Raw genomic sequence first — 14826 nt, forward strand, 5'->3', positions numbered from 1 at the left:
TCATTCGGAACCTCAACCGAGGTGGTACTAAAAAAAGTACCAGGTTCTGTACACAGTGGAAAACCCCCAAAAGTGAGCCGTACCATGCAGTGTAAAAGCGCCATTACAGAGTTCAGTGTAAAGCATTATTTATTGTGAAGGCTGATTTCATTATGGTTGTTGTAGCGCTGTGCTGGCATTTATTTTCAAGAAAGTATCAAGTCTAATAATGGGTAAAGCTACATCTTCAGCTAGTCAGCTTGACATCCTTTCCATCTAAACTGGTTATATCTCTTGAGTCTAGTAGTGAATGTTTTATGAACAGTAGGATAACCATATTCATCCGCACAGCCGAAGCAAAACCAAAACAATGTTCTTATGCAAAATGCATGCAGTTTTATTTTGCTAGAGGGCCAAAAGTTACATAGTGCACCTTTCTTTAAAATGATAAAATTATTTGATTTTAAAATTTAAACATGTTATTGTACCGTACTATGGAAATAAAAAAATAAAAAAATAAAAAAAAAGATTGATAAAGACAAATAATGCACCCCATTAAATCATGACCATAAATGAACAATATAATCTGGGGAAAAAGGTAAAATAAATAAATAAGCATGTTTTGTCATTTATACATCCACACAAAAGGATCCAGGGTTTTCCAGACCCTTGAAGAACAGCTCTGGAGGCTGTAGAATATAATCATGTTGGACAGGAGAGAGAGAGAGAGACAGAATGGACTTTTGTACCTTAAAAGAGGCAGAACTGATACCGGATTCTGCCGTGCCGAAGCCTCTGGGGTCACGCTGCAAATCAGAGAGAGGGGCGGGCCATGAGCCCTGTAATCAGATATATGGGGCGGAGCTACGGGCTACCCGACAAGAGAGAGAATGCCAGAAGAGGTTCCAGGAAATCGTTATAAGCGAGAGAAAGAGACACACCTCAAACGCGGGTTAGTCTGTGTGCGTGTGGGACTGGGCTGTCAGCGTTGTAGGAATACTGTACCTTTCCTGATGCGTTTGAAGGTGGTGTTCTGCAAATTAGACTATCCACTTTATTTATTTAATTTATTTATATTTATTTTAAAGACGGAATTATGAACATTTAAATATTTATTTTTTTACCTTACGCTAACTTAAAGCTGCAGTCCGTAGCTTTTTTGGGTTAAAAATGATCCAAAATAGTTTTTTGAGCAAGTACATAACCAGCCAGTGTTCAACACTCTCTGCTTGCCGTAGCTCGATTCAAAACGGTAAGCTTGTAATAATGTTTTTAACTCCAGTGGTACTGGTGGATTTCTGCGGGAAATTTTAGCATGTCTTTGCGTCATTACGTCACATCTGTCCACATAAAGAAGAGTCTCGGCTAGTAGGCTATGAGTGTGAGGATGTTGGAGGTGGAGATTTATAGCCTTTTCTCACAGCACTTGATATAATTAAAATGATCAATTTGATGGCGGATCCAGAAAGGTTCAAACGACAATCACCAGTGACAACTGGAGATTCACCCGCTGTAAAATGCAAAACATTGGATTCATCCGCGCTGTGCCATGCCGAGGCACAACACACGTAAAGTTGATAATTCCGCGAATAACTGCAATTGCAGATTTCGAACAGAGAGGGCGACAAAGAGGAAAAAAATGTGGACTGCAGCTTTAAACGTCAAATCTACAAATCTATCTATATTGAAAAAATGCTATATTGAACTTTCATATGTGATTTTCTCATGTCTTTCCTAAAGTCGAACGATTTGCATTATATTTTTAAGACAAATTTTTTTGGAATTGTGACAGTCCCGTGGGTGAGTGTGCGTGAGTGCAAGCATGAAAGAGAGAAGAGCTACGGAGGAAGTTTGGGCTGGCGTTGCAGTGGTTGAAAAAAGACGAGCTTCTAATTTTTCTGAAATCAGAAATCCACTCAAACCAAACCATGCGATTAGCTACGGTCCTCAACCCGAGAGTTAGTGTACACTGCACATGCCCGAGAGTGTGGGTCTGTGAGTCTGTGGCGAGAATATGGGCTGTGGGTGAGGCAGAATCCGATACAGTCAAGCAGTTTTGTGTGATGCAAGAGTTCATGCTGGTTTATGTCCGCAGGAGTGTGTGCTTGTGTGTGTGAATGTAAGTGGCATGCGAAGGTACCTTGCTGTGTGGGTCTGCAAACATCCTGGTGAAAATTTCACACAACCTCTTCAGCTCAACACGGCTGAAACGGATAGAAAGAACAAGTTAAACACAAACTTGCGTTGAACATGAGAGAGTTTATTTACATATGAAACAAAAATCAGCCAATTTAGCAAAACTTTAGGAATATGAGAATGTGTTACCTGAGAGTTCGCTGGTTTTTCAGCAACGCCTGCAATCCCATCAGCCCCTCTTTTCTCTCGGACCAGTTGGCAGAGGCACAGCGATTGAGCACTTCGGCCACGTCCTCAGTCTGCCGCATATACGTAGGAATACTGCCGTTTCGGGAGCTGTACGAACGCTCTGAACACGCGCTGGAGGCGTCGCTATTTGCATCATCATCCGAGTACATCCCATAGGTGTCATACCGCCGCCGAGCTGGTTTCTTCTGCTTAGGAAACATAAAATGAAATCCATATGATCATTTTAGGCATGAATTAACAAGACAACTTGAAGGAAAGACTGAAAATGTAAGTTTAACATCAGCTTTAATGCAGAGAGACAGACAGAAAGCCAGACGGACTAACCTTGCCCCGCATATCTCCTAAAAGCTGGCAGCATTGATAAAGCCAAAAGGTTAGAGTTAAAGCATGATAGACAAGTTAAAGACAGACATTTAAGTGCATGATACAATGGTTATGTGAATCTTATGTTAATTTTGTGAGTACAGTTCTTAGCATAAGTTTGATTTATAGTAAAAAATAATGGTATGGATCAGTACATTTGACATCCCTACACAAGAGCATGTATATACAGCACATACATTACCATTCAAAAGTTTGGGGTCAGTAATGTTTTTTTTTTTTCCATATTTAATGATGTCTCTTATGCTCACCAAGGCTGCATTTATTTGATCAAAAATATAGTAAAAACAGCACTATTGTGAAATATTATTGTGAAAAAAATTAATTCTTCAGTGTCACATGATCCTTCATTTATAAATGATTATATAATATGCCGAATTGGTGGTCCGGAAACATTTCTTATTATGATCAACGTTAAAAACTGTTGTGCTGCTTTATATTATTTTAGAAACCTTTTTTCAGGATTCTCTGATTAACAGAAAATGAACTCAATTTAACACATTATTGCTTAATGTAAATTCTTTTAAAACAAACATCTTAACTCACCTCAAACTTTTGAATGATATATATAAACAAAACAAAGATTTATCTTTCTTTAAATGGCTAAACATGAGATTCTGGGTACATAATGTGAACTTATATGTGAGTGGGGTGTAAGCAGAGTTCCTGTGTGTGACTATGTATAATATATTTACCAGCGCATCTGCCAGGGCTTCTTCCACGTCTGATCCGGTGTTCAGCACTCTCATGGCACTAACTGAAGATGACAGACGACTGGACTGAGACATACCCAACCCAGAACCTACAACACACATCACACATTTTACACACACATCCACAAATACAAAGAAAACACCTACAAAAACAAACAAACAAAAAAATGCATGCAGTGATCTTATCGATACTGGGCAATCAGTTAAAATAATGCACCAACAATAAAGACACTGAGACTAGAGAACCAAAATTATCACAATATAAAACATTTATGAAAAAGAACCACAAATGCCCAAATAACAACAACAACCACAACAAAAAACAAGGACACATAGAAAAAAAACTTGGGTTAAATTCAGGAAAAATCATAAGTGACACTGAAAGGTTTTCCACGTGAATCTACTTGAATGCGGTTGTTATCGAGGTAATGGTTGGAACGGTTGTTATGGCTAAAACTAAACTTAAAGCATGCAGGTCCGATGGAGGCTAAACTGAAAGAAGCAGAAGGATGAGATGAAAAACTAAAATTCAAAAAGTGACAATGACGTAAAAAAAAAAAAAAAAGTGTTTGAAAAGAGTCCTGTGCCGCTGAGGTGAAAGTTCACCTGCTGCCCCGAAGGCATCTGGGGCATGAAGAGCACCAGTTGAGCGCGAATAATGCCGGGATGCTGCAACACACACACAAGAATGCAAAACAAGCACACACGCGTAAATAACCAGGCCAGTGTTAGAGCTCACCAGAGAAACTCCCAATTAGCAGTAAAGTGAGAACGTCCCATCACCAAACACACACATGCCCTGCTGTGACACACAATTTCACACACTTCAAGTGTCAGTGCTGAAGGATATTGGTCCAGTTCTGCATTACAGCAAGAATATGTTCACACTTTCATCAGGTAAGGTAAAATAAGTTTTAAATGTGTCATACCTAACATCAAAAATATTGCTGGAAGCAGACAGTCTCTATCTTAAATGTTCTTATCTTTATTCCACTTTGAAACTTGTGCCACTCAAAATAAATGTGCATTGAAAATGTTGATTCTTAAACAAAAACAAACAATCATAAAAGACATCATTTGTGAAGTTGAAGTATGCATAAAGTATAATTATGCATTTTTGGTACACCGAGGACTACGGCTATTTGTCAGAAAGCTTGCACATATTTATGTTAACTATCAAACTTAGTGATTTATACATACGTAAGTGTCATTCACAAACTATTTTTCTTTCTCACATGACATTTTTTGTGCAAAACGGGACATTCAACAAGAGATAAAACCAAAGTATGGTAGGTACTTATGAGGAATGTACATTAAAAAAAATATAAACTAAACTGTAATTGCATTGACTATTAGGGTTATTCCTAATAATTCCTGTCTGATCTTTGTTCCTAATTTTTCTCTGGTGTGCTGTATTTACGGACCATCTCAGACAAAGCTTGTGTCAGCATCCATCAGTAATGTTCACCATGTAAGATGAGGTAAAAAAAAACAAGGCCAGGAGAAAAATGCTTCCTGACCAGGCTGAACCATGTGAGGGATTTTTAACCCCAAACATATTCTTAATACAATGTGCGCCAGCAGTGCAGCACAAACATTTGTGTTTGGCAATTTTGAAGCAAACTGAGTCCAGCAAAGAGCAAAATGTGCAAAAGCTTGACTTCCAGTTTCAAATGAAGCAAAGGAGGGCATATCGCTTTTCATTTTTCAACATCATTTTTTTATGCCCCTGCTGTGTTGAAGCTGATTGGTCCTGGTAGATGAAATGGTTGCCGTGGTTACTCACCGAGCGGCGTGAAGGAGCGCACAGGGCTGGTGTCTCTGCTGCTCTCTCGACTGGCCTCACGACTGCAGCCCTGACTCACGCTAGGCCGTGGTATACGACTACCCCTCGCTGACCCACCCCCAAGAGAAGACACAAAGAAAAGAGCAGAGAGAAAAAAAGATAAAGAAGAACAGAGACATTGGAGGGTATAACAGACAGACAAAGCAGGAGAAATATAGAAGGAATAGCCGTAACAATTACATGGGAGTATTGTTAAGCACTGAAATGACAATGGAGTTTGAATTTTTTGGAAAAAAAAAGGGGTCCCAATACAGAGCCCTGAGGAACCTCGCATAAAAAAGGCAGGAAGACAACAAAAAATTAACTTTTGTACTAATTTTTAGAGTCCATGCACAAATTCCAAGTTAAAGGAATAGATTAGAAATGAGCAGACATTCACTGACAGGACGAACAGTTAAAGGGTTAGGAATTAAAGGGTGAATGTTATTAAATGGGAGGTGGCAGGTCTGGATGTTTGCTTTTATATCCTGTCTCTTAACCAATGTTCAACGTTCATCTGCATTCATGAGATGGACTTCACACATTCATTTTGCAAAGATCAGCATCAAACTGTTGGGTTTAACATCACAGCAGACAAGGGAAGACCCAGCAGGTTAATGAGACGGCATGTTCTGCTTTCCCAAAGCAGTGTGTTACGCGCAAAACAGCACAACCTCCAGCATGAAACACCATTAGGATGACAGCCCCAGCTTAGGCAGGCAGATGGATTACCATTATGGGATGGCTGGCAGAGGCCAAGGCAAAAAAAAAAAAAAAAAGTCATACCTCCTTTTGATCCATTGTAGATGTGGCTGATGTTTGAAGGAGCTTTGATTGAAAGAAAACATTTCAGTTTTGGTAAGAACACTATCACCCCTTTACGTGAAGGCCTACAGAAGTCTTGGGGCCAATTGCAACACTTTTTGATCTTATGTGCTAAAAGATTCAATGGACACTCACTGATAAAGAAGGTATTTTATTCATCAGACAAAAGAGGTTTTCACGGTCACAGACAGCAACGAGTGCTTACCAACAGACAGGCGTGTGGGGCTGGAGTCTCGACTGCAGCCTTGACTGCGTGGGATCCTGCTGCGACGGTGGGAGCCTGGAGCGGCACTCACACGCTGAGCTCCCGTACTGAGCGTGCTCAGAGCTGTACTGGTCAAAACCCGGCCTGGGGAACCCGAGCGAGAACCCGCTGGAAATATATAGAAAATGACAAGACAAAAGAACTGTGAGACTGACAGACCACTAAATGCATACACAAACAGCTTTATATATATAATCAGGGCTTGACATTAAAACCAGTCTTGGTATTTAGCAGTGGCGTGTAACAGTCACTCCTACTAGCAACTTTGGCGGGTTGAAATTTATATAAATGTTAATTTTTCAATTTAAAAAGGCATCTGAAATAATAAACTACATGCAATCTAGTGTTGCCAAAATTTAGATTTTTCGATACATATTGATAATGAAATATCTGAAACTCTTCTGCAGGATACACAATACAAATACTCCGACAGTGAGTTGACACGCATACTAACCCTTTACTCACTGGTTTCATTTGCTCCGGATGAATATTGTTGGTGTTACAGTGCTTGAATTTTTCGGTGTGGGATATTGAGCATAATTTTATTCATTCCCGCAGATTTTGTGACCCAAAGTGCGTCAGGTCTTAAAGTGACAGCAGCCTAATATTCCAGCTGCCAAATTATGAGATAATATAAAAAATATCTATATGGCAGTTTTTCCCTATGGTTTCGATGTAAAAATTGTGGCCAGTGAAAATGCTGAGTGGCTAGTAACTTTGGTAAACCACAAGCCACAGTGGCTGGTGAGCAAAAAAGTGAATGTCAAGCCCTGTTTATAATAAATAGCACAATTACATCATTGTCCACCAAAACCAAACATCAACAACTCATAGCTATGCTATATTTTTACGGTTTATCCACACAGCAATAATTCACACTACAATAATCACATATACAGATGACAGTCTGACATAAAAGTGCTAGTGCTGTGATTCCGATTGTGTCAAGACCAAAAGGGAAGAATGAGGTTTACACCAAGTGAAACAAGTGAAAATGTTTCTATGACTACAGAGACTACACAAACACAAATGAACATGCTCACGCTGCACTTTGACACACCAATTACCAAGTCTTTAAATTTCCCCACACAGTGACGTGTAAAGCTGGGGTGGGCGATATGACCAAATTCTTATATCATGTTAATGGTATAAATCAGACATTAGTTATTTTTGCTGGAAATTCAAGAAAAATATGTTTTCAGATGATTCATGACAGATGAAAGAACCAGTACTGTACAAAAATTGAGTTAAAACAAAGCCACCACTTTGAAGTTTTCTGCAATTTTGTGGATTCTTTTAGAAAAATAAAATCACACCACAGATATAGAGGAATCAGAGTAGCAGATTCCCAGCAAAAGCAGAATCGGTGTCAACCAAGGGCATATACCGTCATACCGCCCAGCCTTATATAAGGTTCAAGATTTTCACAGGTTTGAAGAGAGGAAAAAAAACAAACACCATCCAATGTGAACCAAGCAACACACCCTCCATGCAGTGAAGAGAGTGGGTGCTGATGGCAAAACCATGTTTTTCCGTGAATCAGGAGAAGGGAAGATGTAAGACTAGAGGGTGGAGGCCCACAGGATGGGAGTGACTGGACTAAGTGAATAACTGACAGGTGAAATATGTTGAAAATCTTACCACCAACAGGGGTAGCAGACTGTGATCCTGAGCCAATGAGGGGAAAGGATTAGGGAGCGGGAACGGGTCCAAGAGACCCATTGGGTGGGAGGAGGAACAGCATATTAAACGAATACAAATGCATTATGGGGTAAAAACATGCTGTCAATGTGTTGTTTTTGACACACACATCGTACAAATGAATAAAAACCATAAGCCTGCAAATGAAAACATCAGTATGAGTCGCGCACATAGATTCAAGAAGCCCTACAACTGACGTTACTCCACAACATCACCATGAAGGCACACAAAAGATGAAAAACATCATGGTTGTGTTTGCCACTGCTTTAGTTCCATCAACACTCTTAACATGTTAAAGCAGCTCAGGCTGCCCAACATACACTGCTAAACCGTGGTGTGTGAGTTTGTGTTTCTACACGCCTGCAGGCAGAAATGGACTGATACCATTATACACCCAAGTGGAGACCACACAGCATGCAGGCCACTCAAGACATACAAACGTTTGCTCGCTCACACACACGTTTGCATGAACTAAACACACTCGCCCACATGTCAGACGAGGGTACCTGGCGTGCAATCAGAATCGTCGGAACCTAGAGGCACAGAAACAGTTGGAGGAGCTGTGGGTTACATCCTTAGATCAGGATGACTCCTGATAATCTCTCACACACACACACACACTGGCATGCAGATGACAATGTGTTTTCCAGCACGTGGTATGAGGGAAGACTGTTTACAGTCACGTTTCACCGCATGCTTGTGTTGTGCATAAAATAAGCACAAGCACTGGGTCATTTTTTTAAAATACTAGTTTTATTCAACAAGGATGCATTAAATTGATCAGACGCAACAAATATATTTATAACATTACAAAAGATTTTCAAATAAATGCTGTTCTTTTGAACTTTCTATAAAAAAAAAAAAAGAACTAAGTTAGAAACTGAAACTGTTTTCAGCATTGATAATAACAAATAATTTAATTAAATATATTTAAAAATGTAAACAGTTGTAAAATTGTAATTACATTACTGTTTTTATACTGTATTTTTGACCAAATAAATGCAGCCTTGATGAGCAATATTATATTTTCATAGTACTTCTTAAATATCAAAAATACACGTAACATTGTGCATATACATAATTAATATTTTATTTAAATAGCCAAAGTGTAGGTTCAATTCTGGTATACGCTTTCACAGAAATACCACCTTAAATTGTAACTTCAATGCTCGTGTTCAAAGTGTTTAAAACATACTTTATAATAGGAATGACTAAGTATAAAGTGTATGGATCATTTTTGGGAGATTTGCAAATATTTTGCATCAACATATATTTACTGACTAGTTTTGTTACATTGATACGATGTGTTTATGGTGAGGTCAGGTGTGTTAGCAAAATGACAACACATAATAATGTTCATCTAGAATATTTGTGCTCGTTCACTGCAGACGTAGAATGTGTATGAATATTGTATGAACATTGCAGGTACTTACGTTGTGACTGAGATGTTATTTTTGATTTGGTCCGCCCTCTTGAGTCGACCTGACTGCTGCCCATGCTAGATGCCGTGGATAAAGTCTGCTTAGTCCGTAGTCGCCCTGGATAGCAACAGAAATGCTGTAAGTCATCAGGCCAATCATAACACACCATCAAATGAATAAGTCAAAGAGATTTCCAGTGTTTCGCTGGCCCACCACAACCACCCACTGGCCAGTCCTGTGATTGAGGGAACGTATTAATGATTGCGTTAAAGGACAGAAGATGGGACAGAATGGACAGAATAAGAGGAGAGTGTCGGATCAGTATGGGAGATTTTTAATGAAGCAATTCAACTTGGCACAACCACAAGCTGAAAGGCAGATCACTCATTTTCTTGCAATACCACACGCCACCAGCAGACAGCAGCAGCACTACATCACACACAACAAGCTCCGCCCACTACGCGTGAGAGGATCGGGTTCCCTATTACACCTACAAAGCATTGGAATAACTACAACAAAAAGCAAACAACTTTCCTCCTAGCATAATTTAATATAAATCAGAACACATATAAATCACCAAAATCCTGATCAACGATTCAAAGACAAACAGCAGGAAAGCATGAGTTACATGAGCAGGAAGGAAGGCCAATAGAAAAGGGGGAGGGGGGCAATTAAGAAAAGGAGAAGATGAAGACGGGATGAGCAAACGGCAGATGATCTTACCATCTTTATCAGAGGCATCATCTTAAGCCAAAGAAGAGAGAGAGGAGCACAGCAAACCAGTTAGAACATAAAACACAAACACACTCACAACAGAATCACACGTCAAAAACCACACACACACACACACACACACACACGTAACCTTGACGAATTGAAGGGTCGTTGTTTTCCTTTTTGGTAAATAGGTAGGAAAATAGGTAGGAAAATGTCAACACCCATAATGCACTGGGCATTTTGCAGTCCGAGGCCACTCCCAGTCTGATTCTATTGGATAGGCTTGACAAATACCGCCTTGCTTTAGTAGGAAACACTTCTTAGCAAACTTTGTAATATTGGGGTTGACTTGTATTTTCCCAGGGAGCTAGAATTCAAAAAGTGAAGGATCCAGCACGAAGGAGCTGCAACGTATCGTAAATATGGAGAGAATGCCGAGAATCTCAGTGTTTCTAGTCAACATTTCAAACTGGATGACCACGAATACAGTGTTTTAGGCCAAACGCAGTGGAAAACTGTCTGTGTGTAGTTTTCAAGAAAGCCCTGAAGCCGTCAAAAGTCTTTTGCTGACAAATTTGAGTTTCTCTGTCCAGGTAACACAGAAAACGAGTACATGGACATTGTCACTATACAAAGTGGTTCGAAAATCTGCAAAGTTACACTTTAAGACAATTCTTCACATCAGTTTCTATTGCGTGTGGTGAGAGAGCGTGCATATATCTGCATATTCACACGTGTGACCTCTTCTGTTCACGAGATGATAAAACTGTGCCTTATGAACACGTATGTGGCTCCTACCGAGAGATGCGTATGATCCGGGGACCAGGCCTGCCGTGACTCGACCGGCCCCTCCAGCCTGTCCGCCGTGTCTGGCTTTAGCACCGGCGGCTGCGTTCACATCCACATCACTGCGGGAACGCTGCAGAGAGCCTGGAGATCCTGACGACTTTGAGCTCGCAGGCACTAAGGTAACAAACAAACAAATGTGTATGCTACATATATATACATTTTTTACAATGAAGGCCATGTCATTATAAAAAAAAATAAACACATTTTTTATATTTTGTTATTAATAATTACAATTTTTCCATTGCCTAGTTCTCATTTAAATTTTAGTTAAGTTTATTAAGGTATTTTTGTTATATTCAATTATTAACTTTAATTTATTTTTATTTCAGTTTTTAGTAATTTTAGTACTTCAAATTAAACTAATTTTCAGTTAGTTGCAAAAGGCAACATTTCTAATTTTCGTTTAAGATTTCAGTTCAAGTTTCCATCTAATATTGATCAATTATTTTCTTATTTCAGATTTATTTCAATGAACAAAATTATTTTAATAGTTTTGGTTAACAATAACAACACTTCTATGAAAATGTGATATAGATGGGTACTTGTGAAAGTTAACATCCTGCAGTCTCACGCCATAAGAATTTTGATAATCATGCATGAAATGTTTAGACTACATGGAATATTTGTAGTTTTAAAAAGCATTTTACATGATCAAGGCAAAAATGTGTTTGGCCTATTTGTTAGGCCCTAAAATATTCCTAATGCATTATATACATTTTAAACAAAATATTGAGTGATTTGGAGTTCGAACACGACATGAGTCAATTACCAATACACATGCACACACACACGAAAGATCTCACCTCTGCCTGGACCAGCTGACCACTTTGACAGCGGCCGACTGAAAAAGAAAAGAGGGAAAAATACAGAGATCTTATTCAATTTGATTGTTTATTGCAGCAGTCAGTTGTAGCCGAGTGAGATATTCTTACTTAAGGCTTTCTTGCGAGCTGGAGGACGAGCGATCCGACTGTGGGAGGGACGCCACGCTGCCCGAGCTCTTTAGATGCGGCTGAAGAGTCTTCTGATAGGACGGTTCTAATGCGTTATACAGAGACTCCGCCTCCCCAGGGAAATGAGCTTGCAACCCTAAGTATGCCCTGAGAGAGAGCAACATCAGAAATAAAACACAACACGAAACAGAAAAACACATGAAGTAATTTGAGGACGACACTCACTTCCTGGCCTCCACTCGAGCCTCCGAGTCTGCGTCTCTGATTCCCTTCTTAATGCTCTCCACCAACACCGCCGCATGCCTGAGGCACAGACGAAAGAGAAGAGAGGTTATGTAGTGCAGTGCTGGCCTTTCAACACCAGTAGGCACTGTAGTTTAGCCTGTGCTGTGGCGGTACCTCTCCAGAGAGTGAGTCTGCCATTCCTGCAGCAGGAGATCCAAGAACTCATAACAGCGCCTGACACGTACAGAGAGGAAGAGAGAGAACTCAGTAATGAACTCACACAGGTCTGGGTCAGTGATCAAGAGGGCAGGGAAATAGACTGAACGGTTACAATAAATACATGAAGAAATTAAACTCTCTTAAAGATTGTGCCAGCTGTATAGATTCCTGACTCGCAAGTATAAACATGTTAAGACAGTTATTTTTAATAGGGTGACTGGTAATTGGCAAAAGAGTTGGGAAGACTCATTTCCACAAATCAGCTCTTTCAAACTGGGCATTTCGATTAATTGAGCCGAACACTGGTTTAAAAATTTGTTTGTCGTCACCCTCAAGGGACTTATGCTGTATGGGGACATATTTTACAATGTTTAGTAACAAATATTTAAAACAATAAAATAAAAATTGATAAATAATTTAAGTGAGTAGTGAGAAACAATCACTGGAAAACATTTAAGATTATTTTATTTTTTATAGATTATGTGTTTTACTGTTAAATGTCTGCATTAACACTTGTTTGGTCCAAACTCGCTCGTTCTAGAGGAAAAACCTTTCAAGTCAACTTTAAATTCTTACAGACAGACAAGATAGATAGACTGATAGACAGATAAGACAGACAGACAGACAGACAGAGACAGACAGATAGATAGACAGATAGATGGATAGATAGATAGACCAATAGATAGACAGACAGATAGATAGACAGATAGATAGACAGAGACAGATAGACAGAGACAGATAGACAGAGACAGATAGACAGAGACAGATAGACAGAGACAGATAGACAGACAGACAAACATAGATAGACAGACAGACAGACAGACAGATAGACAAGACAGATAGACAGACAGACAGATAGATAGACAGACAGATAGACAGACAGATAGACAGACAGATAGACAGACAGACAGATAGACAGACAGATAGACCGACAGATAGACAGAGACAGATAGACAGAGACAGATAGACAGACAGACAAACATAGATAGACAGATAGACAGACAGACAGATAGACAGACAGATAGATAGACAGACAGATAGACAGACAGACAGATAGATAGACAGACAGATAGACCGATAGATAGACAGACAGACAGACAAACATAGATAGACAGATAGACAGACAGACAGATAGACAGACAGATAGATAGACAGACAGATAGACAGACAGACAGATAGATAGACAGACAGATAGACCGATAGATAGACAGACAGATAGATAGACAGACAGACAGACAGACAGACAGACAGACAGACAGACAGACAGACAGACAGACAGACAGACAGACAGACAGACAGACAGACAGACAGACAGATAGATAGATAGATAGATAGATAGATAGATAGATAGATAGATAGATAGATAGATAGATAGATAGATAGATAGATAGATAGATAGATAGATAGATAGATAGATAGATAGAGATAGATAGATAGATAGATAGATAGATAGACAGACAGACAGACAGACAGACAGACAGACAGACAGATAGATAGATAGATAGACAGACAGATAGACAGATAGATATAAGCTTGTAGGTGGAAAACATAAATATTCAGTTACACTATTTTAAAGTGTCCTTGTTACAGTGTAATTCTATATTTAAGTATTGAGTAATAATTAACTACATGTACTTACTATAGGGCTAGTTGCACATAATTATGCATACTTTATAGCCTAGTTATCACTATAGTAACTACATGTGACGTGTAAAAAGGACACCGTAAAATAGAGTGTCATCTAATATTCCTGCAGTGCTCAGCTATAGTGTGTAGAAGCAGTTTTAACATCTCACCTCCGGACGGCCACAGACTTTGACGTGCAGTTACTAGCGATGAGAGGAATTAGTCGTGGGACATGAGTGTGCTGAAAATACAAAAACAAACAGTCAAAACATGCAGACACAGTGCAGTCAGACAGACAGAATGAACTCCTGCACGCCACCGTTTCTCACCCCTATGATGATGCGTATGGCTGCTGTGCCGGATGTGGCCATCACTCTGGCACAGTTAGGGATGAGATTGAAGAGCACCGGAACGATGGCCTCTGCTCCATGATCAAACTTATTCCCTAATAGTGTGGAAAGATGCCTGCACAAACATAACACAATAAATTGGTGCTCTTTACAATGAACACAAAACAATAGCAAGAATCCACAAATTAAGATCCAGTAGAGACTGCAAATAGGAATCGCTTTGCTCTATGGGGTTGTTTACATCTGGCCACTTCATGCGTTTTCTGTAGGGATGTCAACGATTAATCGACGATCGATTAATTGTCGATAATACATTTAATCGATACAACTTATCGATCATCGATTAAGCAGGTCTTCATGCGTGTGCGCGCTGCTCAACCGCGAAACATGTA

General features: G+C 39.5%; 1 protein-coding gene across 1 annotated transcript in view; it reads right to left on the reverse strand.

Moving 5' to 3' along the window:
- clasp2 (cytoplasmic linker associated protein 2) overlaps positions 1–14826 on the reverse strand; it is a 63061-nt gene that overhangs the window by 16498 nt on the left and 31737 nt on the right. The window contains 20 exon segments of the mRNA XM_082185820.1: positions 729–785; positions 2120–2183; positions 2305–2552; positions 2689–2712; positions 3441–3547; positions 4065–4127; positions 5245–5352; positions 6070–6111; positions 6314–6481; positions 8015–8041; positions 8581–8607; positions 9508–9612; positions 10219–10239; positions 11011–11175; positions 11865–11902; positions 11994–12161; positions 12240–12317; positions 12414–12473; positions 14255–14325; positions 14414–14549. Of these exon segments, the coding sequence (XP_082041946.1) occupies positions 729–785; positions 2120–2183; positions 2305–2552; positions 2689–2712; positions 3441–3547; positions 4065–4127; positions 5245–5352; positions 6070–6111; positions 6314–6481; positions 8015–8041; positions 8581–8607; positions 9508–9612; positions 10219–10239; positions 11011–11175; positions 11865–11902; positions 11994–12161; positions 12240–12317; positions 12414–12473; positions 14255–14325; positions 14414–14549 (1777 nt within the window).

The sequence above is a fragment of the Leuciscus leuciscus genome (assembly GCF_965113295.1).
Source record: "Leuciscus leuciscus genome assembly, chromosome: 12".
In the NCBI taxonomy this organism is placed as follows: Eukaryota; Metazoa; Chordata; class Actinopteri; order Cypriniformes; family Leuciscidae; genus Leuciscus; species Leuciscus leuciscus.